The sequence below is a fragment of the Aulonocara sp. 'chitande type north' Nkhata Bay genome, linkage group LG20 (assembly GCF_057382095.1).
Source record: "Aulonocara sp. 'chitande type north' Nkhata Bay isolate Kocher_YH1m ecotype deep benthic linkage group LG20, A_spYH_male_GT1.1, whole genome shotgun sequence".
Lineage (NCBI taxonomy): Eukaryota > Metazoa > Chordata > Actinopteri > Cichliformes > Cichlidae > Aulonocara > Aulonocara sp. 'chitande type north' Nkhata Bay.
In genome coordinates, this window is record NC_141363.1 from 21,275,735 (window position 1) to 21,290,737 (window position 15,003).

The 15,003-nt window shown below is 39.7% G+C and overlaps 1 protein-coding gene across 1 annotated transcript; it reads right to left on the reverse strand.

Annotated features, from left to right (window-relative positions):
• Positions 1–2,883: 2,883 nt before the first annotated feature.
• LOC147305544 (ADP-ribosylation factor-like protein 8A) lies at positions 2,884–13,741 on the reverse strand. Its single transcript, XM_086277264.1, has 7 exons — positions 13,327–13,741; positions 11,911–11,991; positions 11,082–11,155; positions 10,111–10,204; positions 9,696–9,763; positions 9,300–9,370; positions 2,884–7,788 (listed from the first exon to the last, which is right to left on the reverse strand). Exons 1-7 carry the CDS (start codon positions 13,447–13,449, stop codon positions 7,736–7,738), a joined length of 564 nt encoding a protein of 187 aa, XP_086133390.1. The 5' UTR covers positions 13,450–13,741; the 3' UTR covers positions 2,884–7,735.
• Positions 13,742–15,003: the final 1,262 nt, after the last annotated feature.

Sequence of the window (15,003 nt, forward strand, 5' to 3'; positions counted from 1 at the left end):
AGAAGCTTGAAGCAGTGATCTGACCCCTGCTATTATCAATACAAGCTCTCAGTGAAAAATGAAAGAAACACTGGACAGAATTAAATATTGTGACATTGCATGAGCTTATTTAAACAATGCCAACATGAATGCATGCCAATAAAATATCAATGCTTTTTTTTCTGGCCCAGCAGTGTATACGGCTTATGATAAAGCTCTGAGCCCTCACAGTGGACCTTTTAAACAGCATAAACATAAGTGTTTGCAGCAGAATTCAGAAGCTCCACATGATAGGACAAATGTCCTGCAGTTCATTATTGGTCACTAATCACTCTCAGGTATTGAGCTGACTCATAAATTTAGAGTTTTGGAAACAAACATAAAAAATGCTCGATCGGTTTGGTGCATGCAACATAAAAAGGTTTCTCTGTCGTCCTCATTACTTTGCATCTGAAAAGGCAACCTCGCGCTCCCCGTGTGAAATCCACTGATATGGAGAACTTCTCTGGAAAAGTGTGTGTGAATCTTGGCCCTCTTATCGCCAAGATGAGGCCGAGTGAATGAAGAGCAACAAGTGTGTATGTGTGAGGATGTGTGCGTTCATTTGTGTGTCTTCGAGTCCAAGCTCAATGAACACAAACTAATCTGACCTGAATGTCTCATGCATGCATACACGCGCGCACACGCGCTCACACACACACACACACACACACACACACACACACACACACACACACACACACACACACACACACACACACACACACAAAACCAGGAGCACAATGTTGGTTTTGTTCTGTGGGAAAACTGATGAGGAAAGGAGTTAAGAGGAGGAGGGGAATACCGTTGCCATGGCTACAAGGACGGGGTCCCCGATGGAGAGCTGGGTTGACTCTCACTGGAAACAAATACATGCACACACACACACTGGTGGGACCACCTTGTACTGCAGACAGGAAACTGTGAGGCCTGCTTCTTTGTCGATTGGTATAAAAGTAGTTGCACACACACACACACACACAGACACTTCACACTATGAAAGAGAAGTTTTGCCCACTTGTCGACAAGTAGCTCAGAGAAAAAAATGGAGGGAGGGTCTGCGGAGAGAGGAATGGATGGATGCAGAGAAGGAGAAATGAGGATAAGGTTAGACTTAGTTGGGAGTTTTTATCAGTGCGATCACGTCACAACCAAATGACCAAATGACCAGCGTTTTCCTTTTTTCCCTTTCAGCTTCTTTTCTTCTGCTTTTTTTGTCCGTCTGCTTTTGAATCGCTGAGAAAACGGAGCTCCACACTGCTTTTTCTCTCCTCTAAACTGTCACTTACCCACCAAAATAAAACCCTGAATGGAAAGAGAGTTGCTGGCGTGATGCAACCATACATTCCTCGGGAGGCCGTGCTGGAGGGATTCGACATGCTTCAAACTAAGAGCTTTGTTGAATGTCCATCCATCATACAATAATTTATAAAATGAACTTCATGTTCAAACTAGAGCTGGAACCCATAATCTCGCAAGGAAAGTGTTTATTTAGGACAATGAGCATAGACGTCTATAAAACTGTCTGCAACCAGGGGAGTCGCCCTCTGCTGGCCATCACAGAGAATGCAGGGTTAAGGATAGAAAGCAAGTTTAAGGCACTTCCTCGTTGGCTTCATTTTTCCAACCCAGATGTTTTATGTTGTCTGCGCTCTTAACACAGGAATTTTCTACATAAGATATTTAGGAATGTATCTGCTCTAATGGGAAAGCTAGCGTTAGCTGTCATTAGTCCACTGAAAGTCAAGTGAGTGACTTTCAGTTAGTTTCGATCATTCAAAACTAAAGTAAAAAAGAGAGAAAAATAAAGATGTTTAACTTCTTAGTTTGCCATTGACAGCAGCTATTTACCAGTAAAATTCCCTTTATTGCCCTCTTATTAAACAGTAAGTGGCGTCACCTAGTGGCAGTAGAGGGTACTACAGCAAACCTACAAAACATCTTCTGGCAGTTACACCATCTCACATTTTTCCTCTGGATTAATCATTAATGTCTTTTTAATCATTAATCACCTTAACTGCTATAAATCTCCGATACCTCCAGTATGTCAGCCCTGTAATGTGTTGGGAATTATAATGAGTGTTGACCACAAGTCATTTATTTTATCGTGGGAACTGTCTCAGTGTACAAATACAGCAGCAGATACATTTCACATCAGTTGTGCCAACATCTGCTGTCTGACTGCTGTTTTCGGTTGTTTCTCTGTGGTCTGCAGCGTCAGAGCAGCTCACAGCCTTCAGTCTCACTGCAATCATGCTTGTCATAGAGCAGCTGAGCTCAGCTGCTCAAGTGACAAATTAGTCTGAATTTGACCCGAAAGCTGACCTAACACTAACACACACACACACACACACACACACACACACACACACACACACACACACACACACACACACACACACACACACACACACACACACACACTCTTCAGACACATTAACTGACATGACACACTGCCCCCTGCTGTCTCATCAGTAATACTGCAGCTCAATTTCACATCGATTTTCCATCAGATATACTGGTTTCTTCCAACATGTCACAGACAATACTGCTCCCTGATTGGCTCAGTCAGTTCTGAATTTGACAGTTTGTTTATAGTCTGAAGCTCTCAGTCAACTGTGTAGTAAAAGTTTTTTAATTTTACAGTTACGCCGTATTTTGTACCTGTTTAGGCTAATAAATAATTACAAAATAAAGAAAAAAGTAATGCTCCCCTTAAAGCTCGATATTTAATTACCTTCGCTCAGACAATGTCTGATTGCACCGTGAGCAAACTCAAGGCAGACCTAGAGGATTACTTACTCTATGGATTCTTATTTATAGTTGGATCTATCTATCTACAAACAAATATAATAAAATGTGGTTAAAAAAAAAGTAACGTATCACTTTTCGCCATAGTTTTTAATTAGTATCATACACAAGCATGTTTCTATTAAAACACATTATATCAACTTAATTAACCAATAATGTACAAACAGGTTCAAAATGACAGGCTGTCTCACTGTGATCATCCTGCATGTGCAAACTCTGACACACAAAACAACAGAATCAGCAGCATGAGCACAAAGAATCCAGTCAGCATCAGAGCAGAGACGCTTCGCGTTTTGTTCTTTAGAGTCGGCTTCACTTAAAACCAAAAACCAAAACCTTAGGGCATCGCTGAATTTTAGTTTACTTTGTTTTGGTACGTTTCTCTTTCTTGAAGGTTGCAATGTTAACTCTTAAAGTGGTTGAAGTGGTGTGAAAGCTGTTTCACTTATAATAAATCAATAAGTTGCAAAAAAAATGTAAAATTATAAACCTGATGAAAAGGATTTGCAGTACTGGGTGCACACGTATCTGCAGTAATTTTTGAAAGATTAACAAAAAGCTTGGTTTGAAAAGTGCAACACTGTTACTATTTACATGTTTTAGGGTGTGGATTTTTCAGGTTTTTGCTGCTGATTTATGCAAAAATCTTGACAGCTTTCTGAACGCAAGCGCACAGGATGACCATGAAACATTTTACAACACATCCTGCACAATTGTTTTGCACATGCAGGATCACTGGTCTTCACTAGATTATCTGCCATATATAAAAAAAACCCAAAAAAGCAAAAATCAGGTCAAACTTTCTATCCCAGTGACCATATTCCAGTGTATTCACCTGTAGGAAAAGCACTGCAAGCTTTGTGTGATTCTCCTCAGTCATAAAAACACAATATTTAAGCACATGTCAATACTTTATTGCACTGTTTTACCTTCATCTCCCCTTGTGCACTTGCATTACTTTTCTGACGGTAATACTCAAGTTGACACACTGGATTAAGGCCATTTTATGGTAAAGTTACACCAGAATATGCATTTACATCATCAGGTCCCACAGATATATAATTCCTGTCCTTAGCATGCAAACAGAAGAGGCCAGAGCCAATCAGAGCAGACCTGCAGGGGGATTTCAAGTTTCACACATTCAGAATAACAAGGACAAAAAAGAACCAACAGCTGTTGTTGAATGGTGCTGATCTGTCTTAATGGACTCTTGGCAGGCTGGTAAACTAGTCAAAGTGGCTGGTGAATGTCAGAGTTTACGAGCCGAGGTGGAACTGAAACTATGAATCTCCACTGTTCAGGTATAGACTGTCCATTTTCCCAAATAAAAAGTAAAAGACGGAGAGACTCTACTGTAAATTCCCCTCTGCAGATAAGTCTGTCTGATGGCTCCAATAACTAAACCGAAAAAAAAGAAGAAAAGACTTTGCTGGCTTGATAGATCTCGAGTGGACAAAGTCAGAAACTGTTGTCTGGTTTAGAAAACACCAGAACCTGAAACCTGGAGCAGCTGGAGAGCAAACAGAGCTTTCTGAGGCTGAGGGAGATTCAGTTTTCTCTTTTCTAGCGCTGGTTGTGCTTACTATTGGTTGGTTATGAAAATGCTGCACCTACTGGGGCTGCCAGCTCACGAACACAGCTCCTTCAGATCGCTGGCTCTGGGCGGTTGTTGAGAAATAAGCAGCTTTTCACTGTCGGGATAAAGAAGGCCAAACTGCAGATTTAGCGATACCACTGATAATAATATCTGTATAACTTTAACCTCACATTCTTCTAAGTTTTGCACGGAGTTGCTCGGATTTCAACTTCAAAGGGCTGCACTGTCTCAAGCCTCCAGTGCGGAGCGCTTAGCTAATTTTCTCAGGGCTTTTGAACAGAGTTGCTAAAAACTAGAGTTCAGTCGTAGTTTTTTGGCGTGGGAGCATGCATCTTGCACCCTCTGACATTCAATCTCGATTTCCTGAGTCGGCATTTTTAAGAGTTCAGTGTCATACGTCTACCAAGCAAACCTCTCAGAAGCATACATGATCCGTGATCTGTGGAGTTCCTTGGAAGCACAATCTTTTATTGTTGGAACTTCCATTCTAGAGATTTTCAGCTGGGCCAACAGCATTCTTAACAATCACCATTTAAGGTGATATTTAAGACTGTAAATTGAATATTTTGAATTAAAACTGATGTTTTCGACGAATCAAGCACTTTTAAGAGAACCACTTGACCTCCTGTGACTGCACTGCTACAAGAGGTGTTGAGATTAGTTTGTGTTGCTGGTTGTTAGCAGGGTATCTAAAAAAAAGGTTTGGCTGGATTTCCAAGAAAATGTTAGCAAAGTGGGCTGTTTGAATCCTGTTTTTTCCCCCCAATTTCAACAATATTTACCGATCTATATGTTTGTGTCACAGGAACACAGGCTTTACCTAAAATCTTAAGGCAGACTAACCTTATTCGTCGCGACAGTGTAAAGCAGTCTGACCACATTTAAGCAAAGCAACCAAATTACAGAACAAACACGTAATGCTTCTTCCTTTTCCTGTCTGATTGGCTGCTGTCAGGACCAGGATGTCATGTGATCCAACAGGAGTTGACCAAAATGAAATCCAAATGAGACAAACGGGTGACGTGGCATGCCTAAACAATGTTAATGTTAAGCGTGTTCCAGTGCTACGTTATGGAAACCATTTTGGGAGAGAGACCTTCAACCACCTTCTGTGACCTGACATAATTATATGATAACTTGTCAACACTGTGCCTCAACACCTAAAGGTTCAACATTAGCCTGCAGGTCAAGTCCAGCTAACTGAGCACCAACTGAACATATAAATATAAATTATACAAATAAGAGTAAAGTGATATCTGTGTAGCATCATTTTGATACCAGCAACACCCAAAAGAAAGTCCTCTTGTTGTTTTCAATATATACACAAACGTTTGCTGTAGAGAGTTTATGTAGACGCTCACGGCTCCCAAGTGTCAAAAGAAACGATGTGTGCATTTATGTGTGCATGATTTGTAGAAAACGCATCCATTTCAAGACTTAATATGCAAAACTATGACCAAAAAGACACAAATATAACTATGCAAGTAAATGTGAAAGACTCATTTCCAAAACGTGTGATCCAAACTGGGAAATAAAGAGTAAACTGAATTTTTAACTTTCTTAACCAGGTCCTGATTTTAGTTCATTTGTATAATGACTTAATTCTAATTATGAACAGGATATTAAAAAAGTGAACAGGAATATTGTTTGGATTTTAAAATAATAAAAACTGGCAATTATGTCCAGTTTCTGGTGAAAACTTTAGTTCTTTCCAATTTCAGTTCAATTCTGTTTATGTTCATTCGATGGAATTTGATCATTTTCAGACCTTTCTGTGCACAAAATGACAAATAATTTTTAATCCATATTTGCAGTCAGATGAACAAATATGGGCGATACTTATGATGCCATCTTGTGGTGATTATAAATAACACGTTGTCAAATCTGATGTGAGGTATTAATAAGGTGAATAAATATGTGTATAAAAACTTGTAAATTGATCAGCTTCAAAATAAAAATCTGATACGTGAGGGTTTCTCCAAGTCAAGCAAACTACACGGTTTCATTTTGGCCAACATGATGTGATAGCTGCATGTAATCACATGACCCCCGCTGTCCAATCAGCAGACATTTCAGAGCAGTAAACACTAGTCTAGTTAGACAACCATATTCGACTTATGAAGTAAAAAAAAAAAAAAAAAAACGACAATAAAAAAAAGAAAGAAGCAAAAAAACAAATAGAAAATAAAAAGCTTATTACAGAGATATGAACATAAACACTTCTTCAGTTAAAGTACCATTTCCTTAAGTCTGGACAGATCAGGTTATGTCACAATAAGATTATTAACATTATTCTCATTATTAATATCTTACAAAAAACAAAATTAACAGTGCAATAAAAAGGTATTTAACTCCTCACTCCGCAAGAGAGAGAGAGGAGACGGCGAGGGGCGGGGCTTGGTGACAAGGAAGGACAGAACGAAGGTAACATCCAAAAGAAAAGAAAGGGAACAGAGAGGGAATACAGTGGAGGAGCAGTTTGCAACAGACGGAGGAGGAAGAAGAGGAGGTTCTCAGGATTATACGAAGGATGGAAGATATGGAGGTAGAACGGGAAAATGGGAGAAAGACGAGAAGAAATAAATGATTTGTGGTGATGGCATTTGGAGGGGGCTGAAAAGGCTCATGGGAAATCTTTAGGAAAGATGCACAAAACAGCCGCTCATTAACCAGCTAATAATGCTTAACATGTGTCTTTGTGGCCATTAATCGAAAATAACAGCTTCTCCTGATCATTAAGACTAAAAATGGCTGAAAAACATTTGATCGTTTAAAATCAGGTAATGATGGCGGCTGTTGTGCGAATCTGTAAAGATGCACAGATACCACTTTTCCTGCTGTCAGTCGTCTTTTACCATGCAATCATGCACAGTACTTACAGGTTTTAATGTGTCTGCCTTCATACATGAACAATACAGGTCGGTTCTCTACATAATGCTTCTTTGAATAATGCTTTGAAGAACCAGAAATGGACCATCTAGATCCTTCTGCAGATGCAGGCAAGCAGCCCAAAGTTTGCTTATTGAAACAAAATGGTTGTTTGTTTGGGCCATTTTGGGCTTGTGCTGATTTTGGCTGCATCAGTGCACACGGGGAAATTCTGTAGCCGTGGCTTTGCTTTGGTTTCTTATGTGTTCAACCTGCTGTGATACTTCATCAAAAAACAAAGAGGTATCAGTGCATCCAAAGGTGTAGAGGGATCAGGTAACTGGGGCTAGGCGGTATTAAGAGGGGTAGATGACAGAGAGGATAGCTGGGGGGTATTGGGGTAGGTGGGCTTGGCCTGTACTGTTGGGAATGTGTCATTTCTCAGGAACTCCTCTTAGTCCTGGAGTGTTGGATCAACCACTGAAGAGTGATGTCTGCAGAGAGAGATGTGATGTCAGCATTGCATAGAGGCGCTTGAACAGAAATCAGAGAAGAAAAGAAAAGTAAAGAGCAACTTTCAGTTTTAGCTCTTGGCTTGAAGCTCGTTTCTTTAACAAGTTTTATATGTGTAAACACTAATTGAAAACCGTGTACCCTTCAGGCTGGCCATGATGTAAGCTCAGACTGTTGATGGCTCAGCTCTTCTAAGCTGACACATCTCATATACAGAGTGAGCTGGTTAAGCTGCTCCAGCCGGCCCACAGCTGCTCATCTGCAAGCCACTTTACATCCCCAGTTCCTCCATTCAGGCCGTTGCCAGAAAGGGTGTGGATGTCCCATAAATGAGCCATACTGGTAAAAATAAATGACTGTGGATGGGACCATCAACCTTCTTTTGATTATAATGGTGTTTAATCTGAAGTTAAAGGGGGCAAACTTTGTACTGAATATGGTAATGTGCAAATATATATTATATTTGATTATAATATATTGGAGTCTTTGAACGCCTACAGCCTGAAGTCACCAGTCGCTTTCTTCCTACATGTGTTTTCTTTTGTTGTTCTGACTCCACCTTAGCCTGATAAACAGACTCATCATCAACTACTATATCATTTACAAAACGAGTAAGAAATAATTGGTTTCATGATACTTCTCAGCACTTGATGTTTCGTAGTTAATAACTGAGATGTAAAAACTTGTGTCAGACATATTACAGGGATGCTAATGGGACTGTGAGAAATAAGGTCCCCAATGTGCTTTCATAAGAAGTCAAAGCTTTCTTTTTCTCACATTCACACAGTTGAGATGGGCTCCAGTGGCCCCGCGACCCTGAACTGGATAAACGTGAGAGAAGGGATTGATGGATGGATAAAATAAATATGAAGATCTATAATTAATATATTATATTCATTAATACTGACAGTTTTTCTATTCTTTTTTGGTAATAATTGTCTATACAAACTCTTTCATAGTGCTTTTTTTCAATAGCCCGACAGCACTATGAAAGCAACTGCAACATCCTTTGATGTCCACATAAATTCTTGTTAAATGATGAATGAAATTTACTCGTTCATTTAAAGTGACAAAATCAAACCATTTTTTAACAGCTTACCATCACAACCTATTGTTTCTGTGGTTTACGCATGCATAGCACGTGTCTTAATGGAAACCAAAGTTAAGGATCGGCTATCTGCACTGTGTTCTGAACAAACCTCTTGTCTCTGTGGTCTCATTAATGTTTCTCAGGGATTTCACTGCGTCCAGAGACAAAAGTTATCAGCCAAACACACGTACACATGTTTGTGCAATTTAACAGACACTGAGTGTTTTGCTGGTTGACCTTTAGGTTTTTGCCAGAAACTTCAATTTGGCATGGAAATGTAATGATGTGTTTGCTTTGTTTCCACAAAATAACAAAACTGTTCTGAACATAACTTTAGGGCTAATGCACAAAGAACATACGTTTTTTTAAATTTATGAGCATGTGTGTGTGTTTGTGTTGTACCAATGTTGTCTTTCTCTTTGCAGGAGATGGAGTAGCAGCAGATCTCTCTGTCCTGGATTGCCGACAGGTTCCTGATAAGAAACAAACACACACAAGGTCAAAGAAAAATGTATTCCACTCAGAAGGATTTTGAATTTAACTTCGTTTTTCGAGCTAGAATTCATCAAATATTGATGTATGGAAGTGTACAGAAATAGAAAAAAATATGTGACGTCAAAAGGTTGTTTTGCCTTGAGAAAAAAATGTTTGCTCACTGGATGTTTTTTAGGCATTCAGTGAAAAAGTTAATTTTGGACACTGAGTGTGATGATACTACAGCCAATGCACCAAACGACTCCACAGGGGAACATCAGGTCTGAGTCAGAAGTGAGACTCAGCGTGTTGGCGTGGACTTACATCCTCTCTATGAGCTCCTTCTCATCCAAAGCTCCTGGTAGGTCTCTCTTATTCCCCAGAACCAAAACCTGGAGATGCAGGTGAAACAAAAATCAGCTGAACATATTGCAATATTTAATTTTACTTGTTAAATGGCAGCTGTAAACAGCAGACTACCTGCGTAAATAAGGAAAAGGCCTGAGCTTGATCTAAGTCAAACAGTTAACTCTGGTTATTTCTTAAATGTGCTCTCCCCTCATTTCCTCTAGTGGCTTGATAACTGCTCTTCTGTCTGTTTAGCTTCTGCTAAGTTCAGCTGGTTCCCATTTCATGTTGTGCATCAATGTCATGTGTCGCTATCAGCTTTGTGTTTGTGTAAGTCGGGCTCAGTGGGAAAGCTCGGCTCTGCTTGGGTCAGTTGGGTTGTTGTTCTTACAGGAATCCCCTGCAGCTGCGGTTTGTCCAGCAGGTTGTGGAGTTCATTCTTGGAGGCTTCAATCTTCTCTGGGTCTGCTGCATCCACCATGTAACTGCAACAGGAAAAAACAAAAAGCAAGAAAAAATTAAGTGGGAAGGTCGAGGGCTGAAAAATAGTCAACACAATAGTGGGAGAAAAATTCTTGTTCCTCTAAGGTCCACTAGAGGAAAATCAAGGTCCAGAAAGAATAATTAGGAGCTTCAACTGATTCCAATGTCTGAAATGAGCCTCTTGACCATGTTTTGTTGTTTGTGCCTATAGCAGCCCTTAATGAAATTATTTGACATATATCATGACTTTATGTGAAGTTAAGAGTCTAAAAATCTGTTCAGCAGTAATTCTATTATTTCAATGATCTGCTAATAATACAGGACAGCGGGCATCTCAGGTATCTTTGTGTTAAATGTGACAGTTTATGTATTGCTTGCATTAGCTGTTAACTAAGAACTCCATCGTCTCATCTAAACACAGTCACTAAAACACTCCAAAATGACAAAGGACTAATTGCTAAGACTGTCCATGGTTAATATACAGTATATGGAAAACCTGTGTAAAAAGTCATCAACTTGACAAATAAAATTTGCTTAACTTCACATTTTAAGATATCAAGGTTGATGAAAATGTTTGGGAGCCTTTCAGTATCACTGTTACTGCATCTCAGCTGCATTTGCAAACCAACGTTGGTGCTTCTTGTTACATAAATCTGACCCACATTCACTGCAGCGCTCCTGTCACATCTCAACAACACAACTGGGTTAATATGAGAATCCTGCATTTCTAAAGATCAGTTTCAAGGGTTTTTCTAACATGTGTTCATTAATCTGACCACTCATACCCACAGCAGTTTTACAGCTCAGGGCTTGCACTTTTTATTTTTACATTTAGGTTCTATAGTCAGGAATATCTCAGTTAATGAAACCAGGACTTACACGATAGCGCTGACTCCTCGACAGTAACGCTCCCACATGCTCCTGAACCGAGGCTGACCGCCAATATCCCACAGCTACAAACACAAGGAAGAAGAAACTAAGTGAGAACTACAAATTTAATATAAACTACAAATTAAAAGGCAAAAGAAATAATATTGATAAAAAAGTAAAAATAATACCAATATCATTATTTTTGTTAAAATTGCTGTTTTTAAAGGGTTACTGAAATAGCTGAGACACATATAGTGTATAATGCTAAGTACCAGAATGATTGCTATGATTTATAAATTGAGGACTTCAGTCCAAACTTCAGTCAGGAGAACAACTGAGATCATTCATCCAGGTTAGTTATTAATATACTGCAACAATATGGGAACAGAGCAGCTGCGAGAGAATTCAACATTAATGAATCACTGTTACGGAAGTGGAGGAAGCGCAGTTTTTGGCTTTCCCCATATTTCAAAAGTGCTTCATCTCTTTGCTATGACTGTCGCCCACCATAATTTGCAGATGATAATGGTTGTAGCCGTTGCGATGCTTTCGACCAAAACAGGCGCAGCTTGATGACATCATCAACATGTGCTATCGCAATAGAGCGATATAGTCAAAATCTCTATCGTTGGCCAAATTTGTATTGTTTCTATCGTATATAGTTTCTATCGCCCACCCCTACCCCCCCCAACACAAACAACAAAAACCCCCAGCTGTTTTGTATCCCTTATAATGCTAAATACATGTTTTATGGATTATTGTTTCAAATTAATTTGAAAAAAAAAAAAAAAGAATCCACAAAGCACACATGACAAAGGCAGCAAACGGAGCTATCGACCTTGATGGTGACGTTGCCTTTAGTGATCTTCCTCATGTTGAATCCGACTGTGGGAATCATGTCTTCACTGAACTGACCAGACTGAAAAACACAAAGAAACGTACAGTTATACAAAGACTATATCATAAAAGGTGCAGAGAGTAACTCTGACATCATCCACTGGCTGGTAAAGTTCATTTGGAAAGTTTAGCTACTCACTTTGTGTGAATCAACCGTTCAGATAACCACAATATAAATAAGACTTTTGGAAAAGACAAAAACAATATTGAGTTCTCACTAAAATAAAACATACAGGAAGTATCCTAAGTGTTACTTTTGTATTTTAACACTTACTTTGAACCTATATATATGAAAAATAAGGATATCCACAGCTCAGAGCCAGCTACAGCAGCATGGCCATTATAAAGTTTAATCATTTTCATTGTTATGAAAACACCATTGAAGCTTGATTTTTGTTTTGATATGTTTTCAGTTATAGTTTCGTAGAAAGAAAATCTGAATCTGCAAAATATCAGCAGGTCACAGAAAAGTCTGAAATCATGAAGGCCAAAAAGTTGGCTTCCAAAAAGTTGAACCCCCCCGCCCCCAAACAAACAAGCTTAGCTAACACTAAACCTAAACAAAAACTACAGTGAAACTACATAGAACATCTATAAATTGTAAATATAAACTTAACAGAACATTGTTCTCCTAGTTTTTTTAAGGGAAAGATGAGCATTTATGGGAAAAAAGCATATTTTATAAAGCATCTTCAGACTTAAAGATAATAGAAGTGAAAACATGTGCAGATCTAATATCGGTCACACAGAAAACTGATGGTGAATCAATAAAAGAATATGAGCCATAAGAATAATCAATAATGGTGTCAAAATCAATAAAAGACAACCAAGGAAACCTCACTGAGTTAAGGACAATATATGTTAGTGGGTCACTCAATCATTAACTATGTTACTGGGCAGCACAGGAGGCTAATGAGGTATGACAGGGGGGTGACTAGTGTGTGATAGGGTAGGTCAGTGACATGAGCTGGGCAGGGTCGGGTTGGGCTGTTTGGGGGGGGGGCGCCCATCATCACTAGACATGAAAGTCTCAACAGCGGCCCTGATAACAGGGCTAAGCATGACAGTCCAGTCCCAAAGGGTGGCCTTCACTTCTGTCCAAAGCCCACCGGTGCAAATGTAAAAGCAGTTGTCATAAATTATCGCTCGATCATGGGCTTCATGCGAAGCCTTAGCAGCTTCTATCACCGGGGGGGCATGAAGTCGGGCTGCAGCTCTGTGCAGAAACTGATTTAACAACCACCTTATCGACTCCTGTTGGAGACACGCTGACCTCACCGCTGCAGGACAACAATGGATGCAACCAGATGCTAACTGACAGCTGGCACATCTGCTAGCAGTTAAAAATTAGCCTTACCGCTATCACATTAACGAAGGTCGTCTTCCCCGAGTACTGCAGCCCAACTAGGGTCAGTTCCATCTCCTCCTTCCAGAAGAGCGCCTTGAACCAGTCCAGCAGCTTGTTGATAAGGGCTATCATCTTTGTCTTCTGCTCCTAATGCTAATGCTAGCTGCGACTGATGCTGCTACGTCTTGATGGCTATGCTAGCTTGTTAGCTGGCTGGCTAACGCCCCGACAGTTCTGGTGTTTTGGAGGCTGACAGTCACTATGACAACCGCGGACGGCACCGGGAGAACCAAACACACCGGTAGGCTTAGCATGTACCGGGGCACGGGTTTAATCAATCGGTGTTTTCAGCCTCGGACGTCTGCTGTGGTGTTTACTAGCTACGCCTTTTACTCACGGCTATGTCAAATACGAAAGTAACGCAGCTCATCACATCCGGTGTGGCACCCTTCAAAATAAAACAGTACACAAAAAACGTATGTTCAAACCTTATATTAAACAAACGTTTAGCGTGGGCACGTATACATGTATACAAGAAGGTCTCTACAGTAAATAAAATTAAAGCTGTTTTAGTCTACAGTTTTAATTTTCATTAGGTACGTTTAAATTGTTAGTTAACGTGTTGGGGAGGGGGGGGGGGGGTTTAGGGGCTACTTCCTGTTTGGGTGGGGCTGATACATGAAGAAGAAAGCAAAGCAAAGAGGAGTCAGACGTATGTATGAGTGAAACACTGCCCTCCTTCGGCTTTTCACGCTAAAAAAAATACAAAGTTTTTTTTCCTTTTTTCTGGTTTAAACTTCATAATAATAGAAGTTTATCACGTTAGAAAAACACACATTCTCATTTTTAAAACGTTTGCTTTGCTATATAATTATTTAACTTGGAGCACTTTCTTTAAATGAATTCATAAAGGACTGACTCGGGAATGGCACCAGGGCCACCACTAGGGGACACCGTGAGGTGCGTCATTCGTGAAACACATTTGGCAGTAAAGGGAAGTAAATATTGTAATATCTTATCAATGACGAATAACGAGTCATTTCAGATCAAATTTTAAGGCACATCTCTAGAAATGACGTTCTGCAAACCAGATATATGTATTTTGACCTTTTACATCCCCTCTATAAAGAAGACTGTCGGCTGCTCTCTGCCCTCCCAGCAGGGCTTGTACACCTTTGCTGCCTCACGAAGGCCAAAAATGTTTAGAAGGACCCCTCGCATCCTCGATTTAACCTGTTTCATCTCTTGCCCTCTGGCAGCTGCTACGGGGCCATCTAATTAAGGACAACAGGTTTCAACAATTTTTTTAAATCTAAGATGTATAACAATGATGGGCCTCAGCAGACATCGATGATCCGTGTCTCTCTCTTCTTCTGACCTACCTCTCTGTCAGCTTCTCTCGTCCATCTCGCTCTCTCATTGCTCTGTGTTAAATCATATAAATATGATTTAATGTGTTTTGTGCAATAACTTTCACACAATGTACAAGTTATTGCACATTATGTGCGAGGACAGTCACCACTATGAAATAAATGTTTTTGTTTCTGGAATAATTAAAGCTAATATGAAGCACTTACTCACTGTGCATGTCTGCATTATTAGCAATTTTCTTTGCAATATTCACGCTATTGATAATTGATTGTGCAATAAATGCATTATTAGTAACACTTTAAACATTCATCTTTT

Excerpts from the sequence above, each read along its gene's own strand:
- LOC147305544 (XM_086277264.1), bottom strand. The coding sequence starts at position 13,449 with ATGATAGCCCTTATCAACAAGCTGCTGGACTGGTTCAAGGCGCTCTTC. Across the intron at positions 11,992-13,326 it reads CCTTCGTTAATGTGATAGCG|TCTGGTCAGTTCAGTGAAGA; the intron begins GTAAGGCTAATT and ends TGTGTTTTTCAG. Across the intron at positions 11,156-11,910 it reads AAGGCAACGTCACCATCAAG|CTGTGGGATATTGGCGGTCA; the intron begins GTCGATAGCTCC and ends TTGTGTTTGTAG.